This window comes from Lontra canadensis, unplaced genomic scaffold (assembly GCF_010015895.1).
Source record: "Lontra canadensis isolate GAN:19392208 unplaced genomic scaffold, GSC_riverotter_1.0 scaffold138, whole genome shotgun sequence".
NCBI classification, from domain to species: Eukaryota; Metazoa; Chordata; class Mammalia; order Carnivora; family Mustelidae; genus Lontra; species Lontra canadensis.
In genome coordinates, this window is record NW_022631132.1 from 175,365 (window position 1) to 202,657 (window position 27,293).

The window sequence follows — 27,293 nt, forward strand, 5'->3', positions numbered from 1 at the left end:
ATATTGCTCTAATAAAAATTGTTATGAATAACTACCACTTTCTTATCTTTTTTTATCACTTTATCTTAATATACTTAGCAAGTGGGGAGATCTGAATGATCCTTGAAGTAAATGCTACTTGGGCTAAATTACATTACCTTTACCTACCATCAGTAAAAGGAAACATTTAAAGAATCTTTTGCAATTATTAGGAGAGCCTTTAGGGAAAGCAAAGCAGAACTCATGAGTTAAAATAGCACTTCTTCTATGCACAAAACATCAACAACAAAAAAACACTAACCAAATTTTGCAGCCAATGGCAATAGCTTTTATACCCACATCTATTTTTATTTTTTAAAAGATTTATTTATTTTAGAGAGAGAGAGAGAGAGAGAGTGCATGAGCAGGGGGAGGAGCAGAGGGAGAGGGAGAGAGGATCCTCAAGCAGACTCCCTGCTGAGTGTGGAGCCTGGCATGAGGTTTGATCCCAGTATCCTGAGATCATAGCCTGAGCTAAAATCAAGAGTCAACCACTTAACTTACTGAGCCACCCAGGTATCCCTATACTCCCTTTTAAATTGATAAGGAAAGCTTTCCTGTATTAGAAAGTCAGGCAGGATTAGTCAGGACTGGCATAGCACAGTATTACTCAAAGTGTGGTTCATAACAGCATCCGTATCACCGGGGAACTCATCAGAAATACAAAGTCTCAGGTCCCACTCTAGACCTGCTGAATTAATTGCTGGCAGTGAGACCCAGAAATCAGTTTCAACAAGTTTTTGAGGTGATTCTTATGCAAGCTAAAGTTTGAGAAACACTAGCTGCCCTAGCTTGCACTGACAGACCCAAAACAGCCAACACACCAGGTCAATGATCATCATTAGACAAATGGTAACTATCACCAGCATACCATGTATGCATAGGAAAAAAATGATACTGGCTAGCTATAATCCCATGAAAATAGCTGCAGAATAGGTACCATGCTGTGTACAAAGAACTGCTCTCCCAAGTAGATAAGACAGACACATTTAATATAAGGCAGAATAGCTGAATGGTACAGAACTCAAAGGAAGGAATGATTGCTATGAGTGACTGTGGTGATTAGATTCTTCACAGAAGAAGGTAAACTGAGAGGGAGGGAGAGGGGGCAGTCCAAGGAATAACAAAGAATAAGGAAAACCACTTTAGAGACTGAATATGAAACAAACGATATGAATATGAAACAAACTATATGTTCGGGAAGATTAATTTGGGGGGCCTGACTTGCTACAGAGTTGGTGTGGACTGCGAATAAAGGTACTCAGCCTCTAAGAAAGTAAGACTCTGTAGGTACAGAGCTCAAGTCTACAACAGAAGTCCACACTGGGTCAGGGTGTACCATTAACGGGGAGGTACCTGAGGCAACAAAGGAAGCAAGATGCCACTGAATTAGGGGGAAGGCAAAGGCCCTTAGAAAAGTAGAAGCGGATACTTCCAGTTCTTTATGAGGCTAATAATAAGTAAGTGCTCCATGTGTGTGATGACAATGCAGTAGAAGGTTGGGCCTCACTGGAAATCAGGAAAAGGTTATAAAGGAAATCCAAGGCCAATGGGAATATTTTGGGATAGTATGGTATTGAAGGCCTAGAAGACAGTTGAAGAAGCTATGGAAAATGTGAGGCAGGAGGACAGAATGACCATGGGTTTAAGAAACATAAAAATATTTTCCAATTTAATGTCCTATAATTTAGGGGCAGAATTAAAGCTCCATTGGGGCAGCCATGTGTTTGGCACAGAATAAAAGACCAGCATTTGTGATTGTCAAAATACCAACATTTTTCACAGAACTAGACAAAATTTATCCAAACGTTTGTATGGAACTGCAAAAGATATTGGATAGCCAAAGCAATCTTCGGATTATGAGACTGATGCACTCACTACCTACTGCGCTAAGGAGGCACCTCAGCCAAAGCAATCTTGAAAAAGAACAAAGCTCAAGGTATCACAATTATAGATTTCAAGATATACTAGAATGCTGTAGTGATCAACACAGTATGGTATTGGCACAAAACAGATACATAGATCAACGAAACAGAACTGAGAGTCCAGAAATAAACCCATACTTACATGGTCAATTAATCTATGACAAAGGACGCAAGAATATACAATGGGGGAAAAGACAGTGTCTTTGAAAAACGGTGCTACGAAAACTGGACAGCTACATACAAAAGAATGAAACTGGACCAATTTCCTACACCACACACAAAAATAAACTCAAAATGGATTAAAGACCTAATGTGAGACCTGAAACCATAAAACTCCTTGAAGAAAACATAGGCAGTAATTTCTTTGACAACAGCTGTAGAAACATTTTTCTAGATATGGCTCCTCAGGTAAGGGAAACAAAAGCAAAATTAAACTACTGGGACTATACCAAAATAGAAAGTTTTGGTTTTTTTTTTTAAGTAGGCTCCATGCCCAGTGTGGAAATCAGCACAGGGCCTGAATTCACCACCCTGAGATCAAAACCTGAGCTGAGATCAAGAGTCTGAAACCCAGCTGACAGAGCTACCAGCTGCCCTCAAAATAAAAAGCCTTTGCACAGCCAAGGAAACCGTCAGCAAAACAAAAAGGCATCCTACTAAATGGGGGAAGAAATTTGCAAATGTTCTCTGCTTCTCCCTCTGCCCTTCCCCTGCCCGACCTGTGCTCTGTCTAGGCTGTCTCTCAAATAAGTAAATAAAATCTTTAAAAAGAGTACACTTATCTTGATGAACACTGAATAATGTATAGAATTGTTGAATCATTACATTGTACACCTGAAGCTAATGTAACTGTATGTTAATTATACTTCAATTTGCAAAATATGAGCATTCTTCCCAGCAGTATACTGAGAGAAAGATTTGCTGGGGCCTGGTTTAGCGCAACCAAGGTATAGAAAGAACTGCAGTAGTTGGGAGGCAGAGTGGTAAATTGCAGAATGTGGACGTTCAGGAAGCCGTTATGAATGGTGGCAGATCAAGAGAGCACCAAAGTCTTCAGAAACTTAAAGTGTATTATTTTCAGCCGATGCGCCACATTTCTGCAAATGATACCTTGAGACAAGCTGAACTTAAAGAGTATTGGGGTGATGGTAATTTGGATCCCAGGCAGACAATAATGTTTGACTTATTTTGTTCTTTACAGATACCAGTGGGTCAAAGACAATAATTTTTATCAAACTGATAAAGAGATGGATCTCAGCAAAATTCAGCACTGAAACTGGAGGATTTACAGTTGACAAGTAAAGCAAAATTCTGAGTGATTACCAAGAAAGGGAATGTAAAGAGGCAAAAAGAGTTGAAAAAAAGAAAAGGTAAGGAAATAAAGGCAACCTACCGAATGGGAGAAGATATTTACAAATGACAAATCAAATAAAGGGTTAATATCCAAAATACATAAAGAACTCTTAAACTCAACACCCAAAACCCAAATAATCCAATTAAAAAATGGACAGAAGACATGTACAGACATTTCTCCAAAGAATACATCCAGATGGCTAATAGGCACATGAAAAGATGCTCAGCATCACTCATCAGCAGGAAAATGCAAATCAAAACTGCAATGAGATATCACCTCACACCTGTCGGAATGGCTAAGATCAAAATCTCAAGAAACAACAAGTATTGGCAAGATTATGTAGAAAAAGGAACCCTCATGCACTGTTGGTGGGATGCAAACTGTGCAGCCACTGTGGAAAACAATATGGAGGTTCCTCAAAGTTAAAAACTGAACTACCCTAGGGCCCAATAATTGCACTACTGGGGTTTTACCCAAAACATGCAAGACATTAAATCAAAGGGATACATACACTGCTATGTTTATTGTAGCATTATTTATAATAGTCAAACTATGGAAGCAACCTAAGTGTCCAGAATGGATAAAGATGTGGGGTGTGTGTATGTGTGTTTGTATGTACCAGCCATAAAAAGAATGAAACCTTGCCGTTTGCAATGATGTGGATGGGCTAGAGATGATATATATAATACTAGGTGAAGTACGTCAGAGAAAGACAAACACCATATGATCTCACTCATGTGGAATTTAAGAAAAAAGCAAATGCTTTTTTTCTTAAGGACAGAGAACAAACTGATGGTTATCAGAGGGGGAGCTGGGTGGGGGATGGGTGGAATAGGTGATGGGGAGTAAGAGCACACTTATCATGATGAATACTGAGTAATGTATGGAATTGCTGAATCACTATACTGTACACCTGAAACTAATGTTAACCCTGTATGTCAACTATACTGGAATTTAAGTGAAAAACTTAAAAGGAAAAAAAATGTCTGAGGCAAAAAAAAAGAAAAGGTAATGAAATAGAGGAGTAGCCAAAAGGGAAGAAAAACAATGATGGTAACATAGTAAGAGAAGTGGAGGAGAAGATTTTCAAAAGTGAGTGATCAAAAGTATCAAATATTCTAAAGAAGTCACAGAAAAGTAAGAATGAAAACTAGTGAGTACATTTAGTGATTAGGATATGACTGACTGATAATTTTTAAAGGGGCAGCTTTAACTAATAGGTGGGGGTGATACTCAAATCACAAAGGATAAAGAAGTAGCAAATAAGACAGTAAAGAAACTCTTTAAAATGTTGACAGTAAAAGGAAGACAAGAAAATATGCAAAGTGAAGGCAAATCTTGTTCATCCTAAAAAAATGTCTGAAAATATGTGCAGGCAGAAGGAATGTGGTAGAAGGAAAGAGATGAAATGAAGATACAAATTAATTGAATAAGGCTGTAGAGAAAATGGAAGACACAAGGGGCAGGATTTGCTTTCAGAAAGTGAGAAATGTCTTTTTCTGAGATTAATGTCTGGATAAAGGGAGAAAAACCTGAGGTAGAAAAAAGTTAATCTTGGTAAAAATGAAAAGGATGACCTCTGAGTAACTAGTAGGAACAAGACTAAAAACCAAGAGACTAGAATAAAATCTAAGGGTATTGAAAACGATTTAAAAAGATGTCGTAGATAAAAAAAAAACAACAACAAAGAGGTATTTTTTAAAAACAAAGAACTAAATTAAAGTTAAAAATCACAAATTCAGAGCTAATTAAATCAAGTGCAGTTGGTAGTTTGGAAAGGAACACAGCAAAAGATCGAAAAGGATAAGAGATTCATGGATAGCAAGGTTAAACATGTCTGAAGATGTAAAGGATTCTAGGATAAAAAGCAAACAACATTCAAAACAGATGACCTTAAGGGTGAGGTTGATATGAAGTTAGACTGGTGCTGCTGGACTGAAAAGAAGGGTCAAGACTCTAAAAATCATGAGGTAACGAGAATTCAAAATGAATGAATATTGTATATAATGAGCGGAGTTGGGACCGTGATAAAGAAGGGGGGTAGAACATGTAACAGAGGTCTTGTTATGATCTGCAAGAAAACCACTTTTACTGGTTATATCTTATTTCTGACTGAAAATAAATGGAACTACCTCAGTTTGAATAATCAACTTAGCATATTTATATCTGAACAATTTTATGTATTAAAAAAGTATCCTTCTTGAAAGAATAAAGCAAGCTGCTACTAATGAGGTCCAAATGAAAGTAATGTGGTCTCAGAAGTCCTTCTCAAGACTACAGTACATGGTAGGCACTAAAATAATACAAACTGAATTGATGTATGAAAAGGAATTCTAATAGTAGCATCATGACTAGAATATCCCTATAGTCTCTCATTTCACATTTCATTGAATGAATACAAAGATAAATGGCTTGAAAGACTAACGGACAGAAAGATGGTTGAAAGGAAGGGGGAGAAGGGACGGAGTGGTAGGGGAGAGTACACTCATGTGAGCACCAGTAATATTCTTACCATCTTTGATAAACCTGGAATCTCTCAAAGTGCTTTGAAGAGGATAACACTTATGTCGTTCCATGTATTTATTTGATAAATATTTTGAAAACATTAAAAATTTTATGTTTGAGAATAATCACATTTTAAAGGACTTAGAAAAACAAACTCAAAAAACAAATTCACCAAACAAACATACTCTAATTTCATTGGTCTAACTGTTCTTAAAAATTTCTGTCCCCCTAATTTCGTGATTTATTACACTGGAAAAAATGTTAAGTAATATCTAGAAGTTTCCTATTAGTCAATCCTTTTAGCTCCTTGATGTGACAACTAATAGGACAACTTAAGTTTTAAAAAAAACAAACATCTTAAATGGAATGTTGATTGGTGGTACACGTGTTTAACTTACCTCACCATATGATTTATAAAGGCTTTGTTACAGTTAGTGTTGTATTTGCAAAAATTACAGTGGATATATATTGAAAAGTGGCTTGCAAAATCTTTTATTTTGGAATGACACTCAATGCACTTGTGAACTCCCCGACGACACCTTATAGAGACAGGAAAAAAAAGATGAAAACATATCATGAAACAAAAGTAATAAAGCAAACCCTTATTAACGTTTTATTAACTGAAGCTAAGATGTTTAAATTAACATCTTTAAATAGAGACATAATTTGAAGTTGCTCCAATTTGATTTGGGAAACAATAAGCTAGAATGAGTGTCAAAAATTAAATACCAGTTAATGTTTCCCTGGAATAAAAGGGATCACATTAATCAATTCAACTATCACAAGGTATAAGCACAAAATAGATTAGTGTAATTGATGATAATTGTACAATGAACACCAATTCCAGTTCCGCTCAGCGGTTGTAAAGAGTACCTTTTTATTATCTGCTTAGCCTTTATGTCAGACAAGTGATCAGAAGTAACCACGTAAAGGACCTTTGTGATATGATAAATTATATTAAAACAAACCTTTAATATTTCATATTCAATTAGTATTATATATCAGGAATAGAAGATATTACCTTAGGTTCTTCAAAGCTATGCTGATTTTATTCTTTCTGTTGCGCTGTTTCTTTTGCTTGTAAGAGGTTTTAGTCTTGCATTTAGATGCGCCTCTACCTCGCTTACTGGCATTAGGTTTAGTTGCATGAGGCTTACTTGCCTTAGATTTACTTGCATTAGATTTTGTGGGATTCTTAGCAGTTGTACTTTTAGACTTTGCAGGTGAGAGCTGAAAAGAAGAAGTGCTTGGAACGCTACTACTGGGAGATGAAGTAACTGGTTTTGAATGAAGCGGTCCAATTGAGGCTCGAATAGTAACCTATAAAAAAGAGGGCAAAATATATATACACATTTTAGAAAATTAATCCTTGCATTAATATTAAAAAATTCATTGTGTGCCTCGACATTATAGTCCATTGGTTTTTTTAAAGATTTTATTTACTTATTTGAGAGAGAGATCACAAGTAGGCAGAGAGCTAGGCAGAGAGAGGGGAAGCAGGTTCCTTGCTAAGCGGAAAGCCCGATGCGGGGCTCGATCCCAGGACCCTGAGATCATGACCTGAGCCGAAGGCAGAGGCTTAACCCACTGAGCCACCCAGTGCCCCTAGTCCATTGGTTTTTGACAAGGGTACCAAAACAACTCAGTGGAGGAAACACTAGTCTAATCAAACAAATGGTGCCAGCACAATTGGATATCTAGATGCAAAAGAATGAATTTGGACCCTTACCTCATACTAGATACAAAAATTAACTCAAAAGGTATCAATTTTAAGAGCTAAAACTATAACTCTTAGAAGAAAACAGGAGTAAATCTCCATGATTTGGGGTTGGGCAATGACTCCTTACATACGATAGCAAAAGCACAACAACCAAAGAAAAACATAGATTAAATGGACTTCATAAAAATTTTAGACTTTTGTGTTTCAAAGGACAATGTTAAGAAACTGACAAGACAACTCACAGAATGAGAGAAAGTATTTGCAAACCATATTTCTTTTTTTAAAAAAGATTTTGTCAGAGAGAAAGAGCGAGGGAGAGAGCATACAAGCACGGTGGGCAGCAGGCAGAAGGAGAAGCAGGCTCCCCACTGAGCAAGGAGCTGGATGTGGGACTCAATCCCAGGACCCTGGGATCATGACCTGAGCTGAAGGCAGGCACTTACCAACTGAGCCAGCCAGGCAACTGGCAAGTCATATTTCTAATAAGGGACCTGTATACAGAATATATAAGGAATGGAGAGTAGACTCAATAATACCAGCTTCAACAAAGGATGGCATTCAAGGCACTATGTTAGATGCTAGGGACCCATAGACAACTCACTGACTTAGTCTACAGTTAATCTAGCTGCACTCACTATAAAGGATGTGCTCCAATGTAGCATGTGTCAATTAACTCAAAAAAACAATGGGTATTAGTTTTTCTTTCCAAACATAAGAATGACAAAACCTAAGGGATACCCGGGTGGCTCAGTCGGTTAAGTGTCTCCTTTCAGCTCAGGTCATGATCCCGGAGTCCTGGGATCGAGTCCCGCATTGAACTCCTTGCTCAGCAGGAAGCTTGCTTCTCCCTCTGCCTTCCACTCCCCCTGCTTGTGTTCTCTTTCTCTGACAAATAAAATAAAAAAGATAAAACCTAAAATTAAATCTTAATGACAAGCAGAAGTTAATTTTTAGTATTATAGAAAAAGCCAGGCAGGAATTTACTTGTATTATCACACAAAATGTTAAAATACAGCATTTAAAAAAAATTTTTTTTTAAAGATTTTATTTATTTGACAGAGAGAGTTCAAAGTAGGCAGAGAGGCAGGCAGAGAGAGGGAGGGAAGCAGGCTCCCCGCTGAGCAGAGAGCTCGATCCCAGGACCCTGAGACCATGACCCGAGACGGAGGCAGAGGCTTAACCCATTGAGCCACTCAGACGCCCCAAAATATAGCATATTTAAAACTCACTTTTGTACCAGGAGGCAATCCTTCTAGCTCTTTAGGCTTTATAAAGGTCCGATGCTGGGTCTTGTGATCCAGTTTCTCTTTGCAGGTCAAAAACTGTAGTCTGCATTTTGTACAACGATGAACTCCTTTTTTCTGTTTACAAAAAAAAAAAATTAAAAATACTATCAGAAATAATAACTCCTACTACCACAAATCCTGGAACCTGAAGTTGCTCTAAATTGTAACAGCTAAATAATTTTTAAAAACCAGTATTTTACCATATCCCATCATAAATAATGCCAAAGTATTATTTCATTTTTAAAAACACTGCTTGCATTAGTATTTGTGTTTCAAAAGTATTTGTGGGGTGCTTGGATGGCTCAGTCAGTAGAGCATACAACTCTTGGTCTCAGGGTTTTAAGTCTGAATCCCACATTGGGTGTAGCCATTTACTAAAAAAATTTAAAAAAAAGATCTTAAAAAAAAAGCATTTCTTACCATATAGGCAATCAAAATGAAAACTGTATCAGTTACGTTAAAATGTGATGAGTCCTATACCTTTGTAGCATGAAAGCTTTTTTAATTATAAATTTGAAGTATAAACCGTTCAAACACATGACACCATGAAAATGAGTTATACTATATATATATATATTTTAAAGATTTTATTTATTTATTTGTTAGAGAAAGAGAGAGAGAGCATGAGCACAGGCAGACAGAGTGGTAGGCAGAGGCAGAGGGAGAAGCAGGCTCCCCACTGAGCAAGGAGCCCGATGTGGGACTCGATCCCAGGACGCTGGGATCATAACCTGAGCCGAAGGCAGCCGCTTAACCAACTGAGCCACCCAGGCGTCCCGAGTTATACTATATTTTTATCCTAGAAAAGACCAAGTTATTTTTAATTTTTAAAACTTCTATTTGCTTCATAAAAAGTTGAAATTCTTATAACCAAAAAATTTAATTAATTTAAATTTAAATAGACACAGGTGGCTAGTGGCTGTGATACTGAACAGCATAGGTGCAGAAGTACAAATCAGAACAACTGATCCCAATCTACTGTCAGAGAACCCCTTGACTAAGTCTTCTCAAACTCAGGCCTATTATTATTTTATCAGTGGGAATTGGGACCCAAGAGAGCTCTAAGTCATTGGCTCACAACTAGTGGGTCTTCTAGTATATACTAATAATTACAGTCTTTATGTATATGCTCTCACTAATTAAAAATATATTTTATATTTATATGTAAATTTAGAACATACAAATGCAAAAGAATGTTTTCTCCAAAGCTACATCTCCAAAGGTCTGTCACTATTTCTATGTTAAGCACAAAACAGTCATTTAGGAGAAGCAAATGAGTTAAAATAAACGAAAGTAGCTAGCAGTTACTGGAGCACAGCAGGCATTTGATAAATAAAATTTCTTTAAAAATTTCAAAGCAGGGGCGCCTGGGTGGCTCAGTCAGTTAAGCATCTGCCTTCGGCTCAGCTCATGATCCCAGGGTCCTGGGATCGAGTCCCAAATCGGGCTCCCTGCTCGGCAGGAAGCCTGCTTCCCCTTCTCCCTCTGCCTGTCGCTCCCCCTGCTTGTGCGTGCTCTGTCAAATAAATAAAAAAAAATCTTTTTTAAAAATTTCAAAGCAATATGGAAATATGTTTGTATATTAATGTTTTAGGTTCATTTTTAAGACAATTTTAAAGTATGGTGCATTAGATCATATCATAGGTACAGGCAATGTAAACAGATTACTCACCTAATACATGCTTAAAAGAGAGGAGAAAGGGAAAAAGATCTCAGTCAAGAAACAGACGGCAAGATAACAGGACAGAAAGAAAATTCCCCAGAGCACAGTTCCTGGAAGTCTTTTCTCTGCTGGTACCTATACCTCATCTAGTTTCACGATTTTAAATAGTATCCATCTAATTGCCTACTCCATATCACTACTTGATATCTAATAGGTATTTCAAGTCAACATGGACAAAACTGAACTCTAAATTTTCCCCTGTTCACCCTGAAAAAAAAAAAATCTGTTCCTTGCCTAGTCTTCCCAATATCTCAATAATGGAAACACCATTTTTTTTTCAAAATTTTTATTTATTCATTTGACAGACATCACAAGTAGGCAGAGAGGCAGGCAGAGAGAGAGAGGAGGAAGCAGGCTCCCTGCTGAGCAGAGAGCCCGATGCGGGGCTCGATCCCAGGACCCCGAGATCATGACCTGAGCCGAAGGCAGAGGCTTAACCCACTGGGCCACCCAGGTGCCCCGGAACACCATTCTTGGTAGTGGCTCAGGACAAAAGAACTCGGTTACTCTTAACTCTTGTCTTTCACACCCCACATCCACCAACCCATTAATAAAATCTGTCAGCTCTACCTTCACGATCACCTGTTCAGCCACAGTATCAGTCCAAGCCACTCACCTGGACTCTAACAATAGCCTCCTGCCTTCTTGTTTCCACTCTTTCCTCCTAACAGTGTATTCTCTCCATAGTTTCCAGAGTCATCTCTCACATGCTTAAAGCCGCCAATGGCTTTCCATACCACACCAAAATCCTAACTCTGGCTCACAAGATCCTACGCCATCTGCTCTGCTCTCTACTGGTATGATCTTCTTTCCTACTACTCTTCCTCCCACTTGTCTGTCATACTCTGGCCACACTGGCCTTCTTGCTGCTCCTTGAACATCTAGATATATGCTCACCTCACTGCCTACTTACTGTTCCCTCTCCTTGGAATGTTCTCTCCCAGATACCCACATAGCTAACCCCTTATTTTCTCTGGAGAGGTTCTCTTTGCCCATATAAAAAACAGAAATGGCTCCTTCACCTCCTAAGTCGTGGCACTCACAGCCCTCACATGTTTTCATCCCATGGTACTTATCACCAGCTGGCACACATAAACATTCAGACATAATACACATACTTTTTTCACTACAATGCAAATTCCAGAGAGCACAAACTTTGCTTTGCTCACTTCTGTGAAACAGCCCCTAGCATATATTAAGCACTCAATAAATATTTGTTAAATAAATAGTGAGGCAGACAGCAAGAGATTGACAGAACGTGCACAAGAGAAGCAGGCACAATTTAACTAGTTGAAAATGTCTGCCATTTCATTGAATGAGCATTTACCCAGCACCCTGGGATGGGAGACATTAAGCTACTATGCCCTTAGTTGGACTCAAGTCTTGCGTATCTTAATGCATGTATGCTTGAGATGTGGTAAGGAGGATAATATGGTACTTCTTTAAATAATACAACATTCAACCAAAAAACTGGTGATGTGTTCCAAGGACAGAGAATAACTTGTTTCAGTTGAACATCCTGACAAACACACTGTATTGTTTGGGTGATCTGAAGAATTTTGAAGGCTAATTCTGACTATCTGTAACATCTGCTTTGAGACCTAGCTTCAATAAGAGATAGGACTCTAGTAAAACCTTGGGCTTTAAGTCTATTTTTGGCTTTGCCCTTTATTAGAGAATATGACATTGGGCAAGTAACTTATTCTCTCTAAATCTTTGTTTCCTCATTGATGAAATGAAAATGATCAATACCTGTTTTATAGGGTGGTTGAGAGGACTAAACAAAATAATGGAAGTAAAAACACTGTGACTGTCATATTGCACGTGATTTGTATATATTTACTTTTGATTTTTTTAAAGATCTAGTAAGAATACTTGACATATCTAAGGTCCCTCATCCTTTCTTAAAAGTTGTGCGAACTGTATTTTAGCTCTAAAATCACTTCAGACATGATAATATATTCCTTTTAGGAAAAGGTTACAACTAAAGTCTTTAAAAAGAATAAAATGAGCCATATATTCAATAATTCCTAATATCTAAAATCACACTTCCATTACCTCAATTACAAGTATAATCTTGCTCAGTTATATGGTTTTTGAGTCTTCTGTGAACAACTATGTAAACTGCAAGTGCTTTGAAAAATGCTTGATGATCCTTCTGATTAATAGAGTCTTTCTTCGGAGCGCCAGGGTGGCTCAGTGGGTTAAGCCTCTGCCTTTGGTTCAGGTCATGATCTCAGGGTCCTAGGATCGAGCCCCACATCGGGCTCTCTGCTCAGCAGGGAGCCTGCTTTCCCCCTCTCCCACTGTCTGCCTCTCTGCCTACTTGTGATCTCTCTGTCAAATAAATAAATCTTAAAAAAAAATAGAGTCTTTCCTCTGTTGACTGCTGACTGCCTACCTCTTAGGTACTCCAAACTCACAAAAACTGGGCACCAATGTTGGGCCACTAGTCCTCAAGACTACTCCCAGAACTTATAGGACTTAGAAGTTGTTAAACTCATAGATATGATTTATTATAGTGAAAGGATACAGAGCAGGATTAAAGGGCATTGGGTGGAGTCTGGAGGATACTAGCACCAGTTTCCAAGCACCCTCTCCCAATGGAGTTGCCCAGGACATGACTCAGTCAATCCCCCAGCAACTAACTGCAGCAACATGTATGAAGTGCTTTTTACCAGGAAAGCTCTCTTGAGTCTAAGAGGCCAGAGTTTTGTTTTTTTTTTATAAGGTTTAGTCACCAAATCTTCAGTCTCCCAGAGGAAAAGAAGGTGTTCACCATAATCATACTTTTTGTACAAATGATCTAGAAAAGCTGGTGAAATTTGGCTAGGTTCCAGACATGAAAAACACTCATCAATTAATAACAAAGGCTCAGTTTCCAGGAGTTAGCCAAGGGCCAATTATGGAAGTATGCAAGTAGACCCTTCTGAAAATGTACAGGATTTGAACAACTCACACCTGCTGGGTTAACTCTTTCTTATACACCTGGCAAGTGAAGACATACAATTCAGGGTATGAAGAGTGACTACCGATCAGGTAAACCACTTTTAAGAGAGACAGTCCCCATACCAGGTCCACCCATCTCTTTCTTACCTTTCTAAGGATACTATTATTCTGTTATATCTATACCTCACTCTGGAGCTCAGGAAAGCATGGCAGAAAGCACTATGTTAAAAGCTTCATAATGAAGTAGTTAGAGCTGTTTTATATCTCATTCTTCCTTTCAAAATCAAAGGTCAAAAGATGGAATAGAGAACCAAGACCAGCATTTTCCAAACTATTTCTCAAGAAATGTTAATAGGTATTGTGCAAATAAATGGTTAAATAAGTACTGGGGACAGTCTATACAATATCCCTCCCTTGGAGATTTATGAGGTTTTCCAGCATTTTAAAAGCTCTAATCTTAAAATTTAAAAAAAAACCAACAACTGTTAATTTTATAAATCTAGCCATTTACTGAATTTCTTTTCCCAGGAGCAATTTTAGAATGGGACATCTATTAACATCTGATGGAAAACTGTTGGGGAAACTCCAGAATAGAAAGATTTTACCTGAGGTTCTTAAGGGTGAGATGTCATGCCAGCATGTTGGAACCATCCCAGTCATAACATAGGTGATTCTGAACGTACTTGGATATTCTAATTTTGTAAATTTTTTTCAATTAACAAGTTGATTTCATGATCATCTAATGACTAGAACTGAAAACCATGTTAGCACCAATGCTGAGTAAACTGGCCATGACAATGCAATCAATAATAAGAAAATGTAATGAGCTGATCAGTGAGGAGACAAAACTTGATTACATAATCACATTTAGTAAACTCACTGACTTCTAATTTTGGCAAAGGTACTGCTGCTCTTTCAAACACTCAAGAATAGGCTTACTGTTTCATCAAAGTTTTCAGCCTAACTAAAGGATGGTCTAATTGCGTCAGGAAAAGACCCAGCAAGGATAAAATGAGAATTCAAGAGAAAGGGGCAAGCACTAACACTGGTATTCCAGAAATTACATAGCAGAACTGGCAAAAATCATCCAGAAACAAGTTACAACCTAAATATAGCTCTTTGGCATAGTTCACATATTTAGAAATAAGTGTCATTGCTGTTTTCTTTGTCACTCGCTGCTACAAAAGACCATTCTGGGTTGCTAATAACAACCACATGTCTTTTCATAATGAAAAGTGAGCTATAAAGTGGAAATGAAGTTTGAAGAGGAGAAAAAAAGAATGAGTCCTCAGTCTTGATCCCTAGTTCCAACACCTCCTCTTTCTTGCTCTTGATTAACTACCTTCAAAATCATTCCCATTTTCACCACTCTTAGACCCCTGAAATAGTCAACTTAAATATTTCACCCATCTTTCCTCTTCCCTTCCACTCCAGGGTTCCTATTTCTGCCTAAGCTTCTGAAACTTCACTAGTCAAGAGCCTCATCACCACTGGGAGGCAGACAAAGAAAAGAAGTGGAAGTTTCACAAGTCATTCAGCATAAATTGTAAATTAATTGTGTCATTTGGAACCACTTAACTTTCCTTTTAGAACAAATCTAACCAATGCTCAAAGTTTTATATATCTACCTTTTTACTAAGACAAAATGAGCAAATAACTGCTAAATCTCACCTGATGCTTCATGTAATGATTCATGTAGGGAGTTGCCATTCTACTAACTTTGAGGCAAAATGGACATAGCAAGTTCTTAGTGTTTTCATGAGATGCTCTAAAATGACTTTCTACATCAGAAAATGTTGATGATCTAAACTGGCACACCTAGAAATACAAAGACGGTTTAGTTTAACTTCAAAGTTCATAACTGAAACACAATTACATCAAAGTAGCAATGACAAGTCATTCGTTTAAGAAGAATATCATGCACTACTAATTCAGCTCTGTTGCCTATACAACCAAGAATTCTAGCACTGAAAATAATAAGTATAATCCTTGAAACAGAAAAGTTATCTTTTGAAGTTTAGGGATATATTCCTAAATATAACCAGATTTCCTTCTTTTCAGGTCTATTATCCCCCCTAACTTGCTTGAATTTTCAAACTCTGACATCTCTTGTCCGAGAAAGATTTTCCTGCTACATAGAATATTCTTTTGATTTTAGACAGCATCCAGGATGGCAAGCGGCAATTTTTCTTATCTTGCTATCTAATTGGGGACCACTTCAAATTCTGGAAAAATACAAGTTCCAAAGCATTTAGCTAAGTTCCCCATAACTAACAGCATTTCCTATTTCTCTGCCATGTCTATGTTCTTCTGTACATGGTAAGAAAATCCACATATTTGTCTTCTCCAGCAGAGTATTTTGTTTGTCTAGTATGGGGTCAGTAAACCATAGCCTCTAGTCCAAGTCCAAAACCATCAACACGTATATGAGTTATATCAAGGGAGTTTCCACTATTGAAGATTTTAGTAATTCATTTTATTCCAACAGTTATTAAAAAGATCAATAGAATAATACTATTTTGTAGCACATGAAACTAAAACAAGAACCTGAGTACATGATAAAATGTATGTGTACCTGGCAAATATATGGCATTTCACCGGGTTTATGAGTATCCTTCATATGTTGCAAAAGAGCATGCTCTGTTTCAAATGATAATTCACAGATTTTGCAAATAGCTGAAAGTAGGAAAAAAAACATTACCATTTTACAGATGTATAATAAATAAAAGATTCATTTTGTACATCCACAATAGCAATAAGTAGTAATAGTAACAGTGGTGATGGCTCCGACAGTTCCATAGGTGTTAACTCTGTAACGTTCTTCCACGGACTCTACTTATATTAGCTTACCTCTCATACCATCATTGACAAAATACTGCTATTTTACCCCCATTTTTCAGATAAGGAACCTGAGGCACAGAAAGATTAAGTAACTTGCCTGAAATCTCACAGCTATATTAAGATGCAGAACTGGAATTTAAATCCTAGCTAACCCCAGACTCTGTGATTTTTAATTATCATTGCGGTTACTTTTCTTATGAGAGTATAAATCAAGACTAATGATTTCATACTTGCAAACCAGAGAACCCTAACTTAGCCCCCTATATATAATGAATGCATGAGTTATGCAAAGGAAGTTTCTATGTACAAGAGGGACTTCAGTTTTAAAAAGCAACTCTATTGAAAAGTTTATATAAGTGAAAACTTGTTTTTAAACTGTGCCCTCAAATCCCAAGTCCATTTCTCATTTTTAGGTTTCTAATCAGAATTCTTAAGGATTCCTCATAGTTTAGATGACCAAAAAAAATTACTGTTCAAGACTTCAATAAAATTGTGACTTACTAGAAAACTCATGGGGAGTGTGTGTACTCTCAATGTGACACTGCAGCTGGAATGGTGTGGGATACTGACGGTAACAGTGCTGGCAGGTAGTGTGGTTTTCCCAGCTCTCACTGTTCTGCTTCTCAAGTTCCAAATGGTGCTTCATGTGGTTCATAAACCTGTAAGTGATTGTCAACAGGTACAAATATTCAGATTTATAATCAAGGGGAAAAACCTCTCAAATAAAGATTTGAACCTAAATGGTAAAAATGCAGTTGTAGTACTCAAAATAATATCTCCAAAGCCTTAGAGTCCTTTAAAAAGTGTGCACTTGAAATAATCACATTTATCTGTTTGTCAGTCAGAGCGAGCGAGCAGAAGTAAGGGGAGGGGCAGGCAGAGCAAGATCGATGCGGCACTCGATCCCAGGACCCAGGGATCATGACCTGAGCTGAAGGCAGACTCTTAACTGACTGAACCATCCAGGTGTCCCAATAATCACTTTCATTAAGTGGCTCAGTAAACATCTTTCTTTGCATCTTTGTTTTAAAACAATCCATTTATACAGTTCATATGAAATACCACTAATTTGCTAGAACGCTTCATTACTTCAGATTTTAAAAATTTTGTAAAAAGGGGCTCCTGGGTGGCTCATTCGGTTAAGTATCTGCTTTCAGCTCAGTTCATGATCCCAGGGTCCTGGGATTAAGTCTTGAGTTGGGCTCCCTGCTCAGAGGGAAGTCTGCTTCCCCCTCTTCTCCTCGCTCCTTCTCTCTGTCTCTTTCTCTTGCTATCTCTGTCTCTCTCAAATAAATAAATAAATAAATAAATAAATAAATAAAACCTTAAAAAAATTTGTAAAGGACAACAGGCTTCTTTTCCCTACATGAAGTACTATTTACATTTGAAAATAAAATCCCTACAGAAAGAAAATCCTATCACCGAAAGCACCTACACAGTCCCGAGAGAAATCTTTCAAAGATATACAATAGGTTGTCAGCTGCCTAATGACAAATTAATATTTTTATTTGTGTTTTGGTTTCTAAATGCAAGTAGTAGCACTTTTAATACCTTTAATTATGAGAATTTTTCTTGATTACAAGAACCTTTTTGTTTTATTTAATAGTGCTGGTTTACTGTGAGCACAAACACTTCATTTTTCATAGACCATGCCCTCTGAAGCACAGTCCACTTTTTAGCTCTACATTCCACTATCAGATTCCCTAATAGGTTTCTTTTTTTTTTAAGGTTTTATTTATTTATTTATTTGACAGAGAGACAGAGATCACAAGTAGGCAGAGAGGCAGGCAGAGAGGAGGAAGCAGGCTCCATGACGAGCAGAGAGTCTGATGCAGGGCTTGATTCCAGGACCCTGAGATCATGACCTGAGTTGAAGGCAGAGGCTTAACCCACTGATCCACCCAGGCGTCCCCCTAATAGGTTTCTTATAAGAAGGAATTGTGACCTTCAGTGGCAGAGACTAAAATATAAAAAGGCAGATCTATTTCAGAGCGCTTATTAAAACTTTTTACTAAATTTCAAAGTAAAGTTATTCAAAGTAACAATTTTAATACTGAGTCAAATATTAACAGTTATTCATTATGAGTCCCAAAAGGATATAATCTTGAAGTGATAGTGTCATCAACCTAGGTAGCAATCATAATACACAGGCTTTAACATTTACCTTTTTACATCTCCTGCTCATGGTACACTCTGAAATAGTTTTTTCTCCTTTAATTTTTTTAAGTAGGCTCCATGCCCAATGTGAGGCTTGAACTCATGACCCTCAGATGAAGAATCACATGCTCTGCCAACTAAACCAGCCAGGTAACCACCCCCTTTAATTTTAACATCATCTCTATTAAAATCCGTTTTGTTTTTTTTTAAAGATTTTATTTATTTGCCAGAGAGAGAGAGAGAGAGTAAGCAAGTACACACAAGCAGGCAGAGGCAGCGAAAGAAGCAGGTTCCCTGCCGAGCAAGGAGCCCGATGCGGGACTCGATCCCAGGAACCTGGGATCATGACCTGAGCCGAAGGCAGCGGCTTAACCCACTGAGCCACCCAGGCGTCCCTTAAAATCCGTTTTTTAAAAAAGTCCTAGTTTTGGCTAAATATTTACATATAAAGGTCATAAACCATTAACCTTTCAGCTCATAACTTTTTTTTTTTGGTTAGAGAAAGTGAGCACAGGCAGATAGAGTGGCAGGCAGAGGCAGAGGGAGAAGCAGGCTTTCTGCTGAGCAAGGAGCCCGATGTGGAACTCGATCCCAGGATGCTGGGATCATGACCCGAGCCGAAGGCAGCCGCTTAACCAACTGAGCCACTCAGGCGTCCCAGCTCATAACTTTAAGTAATAAAATCTATCTGTATAAAGTGATCTGTTAACTAACTAGCTATCTCTCAATTATTACACTGCCCCCATCGGCAGTGCATGTTTCTCAAACCAGCAGATGGAGATGCGGGAAAAAGCAACCCCCTCACAAAACTATTCTCAGAATAAAATAGCCCTAACTGGTTTTACTGACACTTAATGCAGGAAAAAATAATCCTACAATATCTTGACAGGGCAGAGAGTAGAAATCTTGAACTATCAGCTTCTATCATCCTCTAAAAACCATCAATTTGCCATCCCAGATTTTACCATTAAGGTAAAATATTATTTAACACACATTAACCTCTTTGGTTACACAGAGTCTACTGTTCAGGTTTTATTTACTAAAAATATGTCAAAAATGCTACAAAATTTCTAAATGTTATAAAATATGGTTAGCTTAAAATTTCTAGATATTCTGATAATGTGTAACCAGTCCTTTGAAATGGGAAAAAAAAAAGGGGAAACTTCATGTTAAATAGTAAATGGACTAATCTTACAGGAAAAAACAAAACACTATTGCTGAAAGAACTTCAAATATCATATAACATTTAAATATAATAAGGAACTTAAACAGAGACCCACATTTCTATGAATTTTAGTGAATTTATTAATTTTCTTTTCTGATGTATTTTACTGTAAAAAGGTAAAGATATGGACGCAGGTCACAGAGTTCTATCCTAACACTCTTTCAGTGTTACATATCAAAGCACAATTCTTTTCTCTTAAGCTACTGGGCCATTAGCAACTAATGGCTATTAGGGCTTGATAAAAGGAGGTAAAGAAGTATGAAAACTCATATAAATATATGTGAAAGGTCTTTGAAAACTCTAAGGCACTACAAATGTAACATTCATAATTGTTTTAGGTTTATATTACAATGCATTTCAGTGGTTTTCTATGTACTTTATCTTGGACTCAAGAATTCATCAGACAACAAAATAAATGCTAGGCTTAGAAATGACCTATAGGTTACCTAAGAATGCTAGTTACAAAGGATAGTTATCAATGGTAAATATCTTTAAAAGTTTACACATACATGTGTGTATATGTGTGTGGTACAATATACATACATATGACTACCTCATCTAAGGGAAGTATACTGGTGTCTGTAATTTACTCTGAAATGTAAAGTAAATCAGATAGAGTCTATTGGTGAACAGATGTGTGGTACACCTGAGGTAAAGTGTTAATGGTAGAATCAAGGTGGTAATTATACAGATGTTTACTGTAAAATTTTTTCAACTTTGAGGAATATTTGAAAATTTTTATAATAAAATGTTGAAAAGACAATGTCAGACTACATAACCAATGAAAAATACCAATCAGTATATCTTGTTTTGTTTTGGTTGCTATCTTACTTAGGATTGTAGATACGTAATATGCCATATTCCTCAAAGACTGCAAAGTGTAAGTTCCTAAAATTTAAAGCATACACATATAAATCTTCAAAATCTTCAAAACTGAAAATTAAATCTGTACTTTTAAAATGTGTTAAATTATAAACTCAAAGCAGACATGTTTCATAAACTGGCACTTCTCTAAAGAAGATCATCAAAAGTGTCACTTTCTCTGCAAGGTTAATGTGATAAAGATGATAATACGAATTGAAAAACTAGAACATTAAATAAGACTAATATGGAAGAAGTCAAACTGGATAAAGTAGTTCTTCCTGTGATAGGCAAAGCAGATTCAAAAGAAGCTTAATAATAATACCTCATTGAAAATTATGAGTTTGATGATAAATATAGACAAGTGATTTTTCTCTAAGTTAAAATAAATTTTGCCCTTAAGTTGTATTAAAGAAATACAATGAAGGGGATCCAAGTGTCAAACCCCTAAAATACAATAAAAGACAAAAGCTTTGACACGATAATCTGCTTTTATTCCTAGTAGAAAGTGTTAAATTGCTTATCTAGGATAGCACAGGAAAATAAAGATATGATATTTATATCAGTAGCATTCCAATTTTCAGACAGAGAAATAAATATTTACATACCTAATATTGTTTTTAAGAACTTTCAAGCAACTGAAGCATTTAAAGGTTGTGTAAGTCTTCTGTTCATCATCAATAGCTCCTTCATGTCTTCCATAGTAAAAGTCACTAACTAACATGATCAATTTTCCTTTCTCTGCACCGTTTTTTTTATTTTCAGTAATAGCAAGTTCTGCTTTAATCATTTCCAAAAATTTATTTACCATGTCTGGACAACAACGCTGAAAGAGAAAAAAAAATATATGTAAGGTTTACTTAGGTCTCTTCAAAAAATTAGATACCAAAAAAATGATTCTGTGTTTATAACTAGGGCCAGCTTATGTAAAACTATGCTTGGCAATATATCTGGAGAGACAGTCACCAAAATGTTGGCTTCTTTCTTTATAAAGTCTAAAAAATTCAAACAATCAAAAATTCAAACATCTCTTACCTTAATAATGAAATAACTTCAAAAACAAATTAAAAACCTGAGGCCAGGGATGGCTATATACCTAACACCATTTTCCTTGTAATTTCAATTTTCAGATGTAAATATTTTAATAATTTGATCCTTGGCCTCAAACCATTCACTTCATATGTCAAGATATAGCTTAAAAAGAAAGGTATTTTATTTTATTTATTTTATGTTTCTAAAAGATTTTCATTTATTTTTTTGACACAGAGAGAGAAAGCACAAGCAGGGGGAGCTACAGGCAGAGGGACAGGGAGAAACAGGCTTCCCACTGAGCAAGGAGTCCAATGCACAACCCGATCCCTGGAGCCTAGGATCATGACCTGAGCCAAAAGAAGACACTTAACTGACTAAGCCACTCAGGTGTCCCGGAAAGGTAGTTTTATATGCCATTATGTATACGTTAAATTATCAAATAATACAGTAGTATTTTGGTAAAGCCTGGCTGGAACTTGACTCTGAGCACAGGTAACCTGCCATTCCCCAGACTCAAGGTAGTGGAAAATGTATGGGACACAAAAAGAGAAGTGTTAAGTTATAATTTAAAAACCTCAACACATTCTATCTAGAATGCTGAAATATGTGAAGGGGAAATCAACCTCATGAATAAAATCAAGACCTCATATAAACTGACCCTAATATGGATACTTTCATATATAAACTTTTAATTCTCAATGAGATAAAACTAGTTCATTTATTATATACAATTTTCAGTTGTGGAATTTCACTAGAAGAATTCTTTAAGAATAGCTAGAGAGCAAAAATATAAACTTTTCTTTTTTTAAAAATATTTTATTTATTTATTTGACAGACAGAGATCACAAGGAGGCAGAGAGGCAGGCAGAGAGAGAGAGAGAGGAAGCAGGCTCCCTGCTGAGCAGAGAGCCCAATGCGGGGCTTGATCCCAGTACTCTGGGATCATGACCTGAGCCGAAGGCAGAGGCTTTAACCTCCTGAGCCACCCAGGCGCCCCTAAAAATATAAACTTTTCTAAAAACCCAAACTACATACTCACAAAGCAACCACAAAGTGAAAAACCTAGAAAAATAAAGAACAAAAAATTATGACAGAATCAAGACCAATCAAACCTATCAGATCAATTAAATCTATCCTATCAATGAATACAAATGGGTGGGTTTAACTCAGCTACTGAAAAAAGAAATTTCACACAGGATCACAAAAGAAAAAATGACTCTGTGAAATTAAGAAATATACCCCAAACAGAGTGATTTGGAAGGCTTGAAAATAAAAAGTTAAACAAAGAATATAACAGCAAATGGTAAGAATGAGAAAACAAGGGTTGTGAAACTATGTCAAACAAAACAGAATCCAGGCCAAAAAGGGAACACTTAATAAAAATGCTAAAGGATACATTTACAATGAAGTTAAAAGAGATATATCCATCTATATCCTAAATAGTAATGGCCATAAAACAGAATTGGAAGGTATCAAAGAAAATAGTGGTAATTTGAGACTTTGAGACCTACTCAAAAAATGACAGAACAAACAGATGAACATAAATGAAGACACAGGAACCTCTTAACATAGTAGTATGTTAGATCTGATTGATAACTATCAATTCCATACTCCAAAAAGAAATCAGATCCCTTATTTTCAAGTTTCTATGTAACATTCAAGAAAGCAGCCCATACAATTTTCAAAATGGAGAGAAAAGGACCTGGGCTTTGCCATCAAAGAGACTGAGGTTTCAATTTCAGCTATGCCAATTAATTGGCTATAAAACAATGAGAAAAAGATCCAGCCTAAAGAATTTTCTAAGGATTAAATGAAATAATACCTTAAAGCTTAGTACAGTGTCTTAGATCAATAGAATGTTTAACACTAAAAATTCTTCCTTTGGAAGAAAAGATTATCTTTGTGGTATACCGATCTCCTTACCTATAGTAACAGCAAAAGATCATTCACAAATAAACTAAAATTCACATTTTTTTTCAAAATGGAAATCCTTACTGTACTATTATGTAAATTTAACTGATATATAAAAACGCATAAGTGGAATGCCTGGATGGTTCAGGTGGTTGGGCCTTTGCCTTTGGCTCAGGTCATGATCCCAGGTTCCTGGGACTTAGTCCCACATTGGGCTCCTTCCTCAGCTGGAAGCCTGCTTCTCCCTCTGCGTGTTGCTCTCCTGTTTGTGTGCACACTCTCTTCCTTTCTGACAAATAAATGCAAAACCTTTAAAAACAAAGCATAAGCTAAAATGTACAAGTCTCACTTATTTTTTTAATGACAAACAATGCTACAAGAAATAAAAGCTACATTTTAGAGTATGTTTGCTACTTTTTTCAGGTATAGAAGGTATAATGTGCTATGATTTGTGTATAAAATGGAAATAAGAACACTCATGTGTGCTTATACATTCAGAAATTAAGTCAAAGAGGATATAAAACAAATTAGTAAAAAATGATTTCCTTTGCAAGTCCTACTGGGAACTACGCAAATAGATGAAGTGGAATTCTTCACTGTGTACCTTCTTTTATCTTCTTTTTTAAAGTTTTTACTTTCATTCAAGTTAGTTAACGTACAGTGTTATATTAGTTTCAGGTGTACAATATAGTGATTCAACACTTCCACACAACACCTGGTACTCATCGCAAGTGCAGTCCTTAATCACCTATTTCAGCTATTTCTGCCCCCTTTGGTAACCATTAGTTTGTTCTCTATAAGTCTGCTTCTTGGTTTGTCTCTCTCTTTTTTCCTTTGCTCAAGTTTGTTTCTTAAATTCCACATATAAGTGAAATCACATGGTATTTGTCTTTCTCTGACTGACATTTCTCTTGGCATACTCTCTAGCTCCATCCAAGTCACTGTAAATGGCAAGATTTCACTTTCTATGGCTGATTCATATTCCATTGTGTATATATTCCACATCTTTATTCATTCATCAATGAATACCTGGGCTGCTTCCATATCTTGGCTATTGTAAATAATGCTGCTATGAATATGGGGGTGCAAGGTATCTCTCTGAATTAGTGTTTCTGTATTCTTTGGGTAAATACCCAATAGTGCAATTCTGGTGGTAGGGTAGTTCTATTTTTAACTTTTTGAGGAACCTCCATTCTGTTTCCTGCATCAGTTCACATTCCCACCAACACTGCATGAGGGTTCCTTTTTCTACACATCCTTGCCAACACCTTTTGTTTCTTGTGCTGTTGATTTTAGCCATTCTGACACGTGTTAGGTGATATTTTATTGTAGTTTTAATTTTCATTTCCTTTATGGTAAAGAATGATGAACACCCACCTTCTTATACTTTTTGAATCACATGACTTCATTACCCTTCAAATTAAATAAACTAAAGGTAACTAAACTACTCAGCCTTTTCTCTTTCCATCTATGATGCAAAACATGATGGACACTGGGGAGGGTATGTGCTATGGTGAGTGCTGTGAATTGTGTAAAACTGATGAATTACAGACCTGTACCCCTGAAACAAATAATAACATTATATGTTAATTTTAAAAGGTGAATTATCATATGGTTTCACTTACTAGTGGAGCATAAGGAATAACATGGAGGACATTAGGAGAAGGAAAGGAAAAGTGAATTGGGGGAAATCGGAGGGGTAGACGAAGCTTGAGAGACTGTGGACTCTGAGAAACAAACAGGGTTTTGGAGGGGAGGGGGCTGGGGAGATGGGTGAGCCTAGTGGTGGGTATTTTTTTTTCTTTTTTTTTTTTTTTAAGATTTTTATTTATTTATTTGACAGAGATCACAAGTAGGCAGAGAGGCAGGCAGAGAGAGAGGAAGGAAAGGAGGCTCCCTGCTGAACAGAGAGCCCCATGTGGGGCTGGATCCCAGGACCCTGGGATCATGACCTGAGCTGAAGGCAGAGGCTTTAACCCACTGAGCCACCCAGGTGCCCCCTAGTGGTGGGTATTAAGGACACATACTGCATGGAGCACTTGGTGTGGTGTATAAACAATGACTCTTGGAACACTGAAAAAATAACATAAGTTTTTTAAAAAATAATAAAACAGATAACTCTATTTTTTATATTTATAAATAGAATACTGTAGTGAGTATATTAATGAAGGATCACTGCTACACTATTTTTTATAAATATAAAAAATTATAAAAATTTTTTATAAATATAAAAAATACTGTAGTAAGTATATTAATGAAGGAACACTGTTACTTGCAACAGAATGGATAAATTTCAAAGGCATGATGTTGAAGAAACAAGAAAAAGTGGACATATTTAAAGCTAAAGACTAGGCAAAACTAGAAGTCATAATCAAGGACAATTTGGGGAAGTGACTCTTTCTTGTACACTCGAGTGTTCTATTTCTGGAGCTGTAGTCTTGTAATGGAAGTGTTCACTTTGTAAACAGTGATTATTTTACTGGTGACTTGTTCAATTTTCTGTACCCTTCAACAATTTAAAAGTGGTGTCTGATTCTCGACCTTCATTAATAAAGAGTTAAATCTGTTAATGAAAAATCATATATGTTTATAACATATAAAATATATTATATATTAATATATATTATATTATTATATATTATACATATTATAACATAAAAAATTTAAAAAGATAAAAAACATCAAGTATCTGTATATAATATCACAAAGATATGAAGATTGAAAACACTGGCAAAAGTTAATTTTTATATAAAACCAAAACCCAAAGTCCACTTCCCACACTCAGGGAAGTAGAAAAGGTGATAGATCAAACACAGTTTTGCCCAAGAATAAAGAAATTGTGTTTGGAATTTTACAATTCTTTTCTTTCTACATTTTTTGTAAAATGCTGAATTTCAATGAAAAATCTGCCAATCTTTGAAAGAGCAAGCAATTAACTTTTCCTAAGTTGCTTCTTTGCTTTGCAGTCTTCTCATCCCCTCTTTCTTGAATATAATCTGCACTGCCTTTTTTCTTGCCTCCTTTCTCCCTTCTTGCCATTTATATTTGGGCATGCAAGAAGAATACAGATTATCTTTCCACAGACAAACAGAACACTGCAATATCTACCAAAATATTTTAAGTGGAATAATACTTAGACCTCATACTTCATTAGTACTTCAAAAATTACCCAAAACCGAATTTCAAGAGCTTCCTATGCCAACATAAAGCTAGAATTTATAACAACTATACAAACTACATTCTGGATTGAGTTAACACTATCATTTCTTGTGAAATGCTCTACCATTATGAGTTTATGTCCAAGTGCTGAACATTAAAATGCAAGACTGAGATTTTGAGTAATGTGACATGCATATGTCACCAGACAAAAAATCATGTTAAAAAAGGAATTTTTAAGTTACAGGAAAGAATAAGCACCAAACAAAATGCCTGCTTTATAAGAGGTTTGAAGAATGGCATTACCTAGTCAATAAAATATCCTGAAAAATATATTATTTTCATTAAAAGTTAAAAGAGACTATGGACTCTGAAAAACAATCTGAGGGTTTTGAAGGGGTGGGGGATGGGAGGTTGTGGGAACTAGGTGGTGGGTATTAGAGAGGGCACAGATTGCATGGAGCACTGGGTGTGGTGCAAAAAACAATGAATACTGTTACGCTGAAAAGAAAAAAAATTTAAAAAAATAAATAAATTTTAAAAAATACAATATGCACAGATTCTTTTTTTTTTTTAAAGTAGGTTCCATATCCAGTGTGGAGCCCAATGCAGGGCTTGAACTCACCACGG

The 27,293-nt window shown here is 36.4% G+C and overlaps 1 protein-coding gene across 3 annotated transcripts in view; it reads right to left on the bottom strand.

Moving 5' to 3' along the window:
* The window catches only part of ZNF280C (zinc finger protein 280C), a 67,714-nt gene that overhangs the window by 9,211 nt on the left and 31,210 nt on the right, over positions 1-27,293 (bottom strand). For all 3 annotated transcript variants that reach the window (XM_032843389.1, XM_032843388.1, XM_032843390.1), the window contains exons 10-16: positions 21,173-21,390; positions 16,823-16,980; positions 16,056-16,156; positions 15,152-15,298; positions 8,752-8,883; positions 6,824-7,122; positions 6,201-6,341 (exon numbers count right to left, since the gene is read on the bottom strand). In XM_032843389.1, coding sequence (XP_032699280.1) covers positions 6,201-6,341; positions 6,824-7,122; positions 8,752-8,883; positions 15,152-15,298; positions 16,056-16,156; positions 16,823-16,980; positions 21,173-21,390 — 1,196 coding nt within the window. The remainder of the gene's footprint in view (positions 1-6,200; positions 6,342-6,823; positions 7,123-8,751; positions 8,884-15,151; positions 15,299-16,055; positions 16,157-16,822; positions 16,981-21,172; positions 21,391-27,293) is intronic.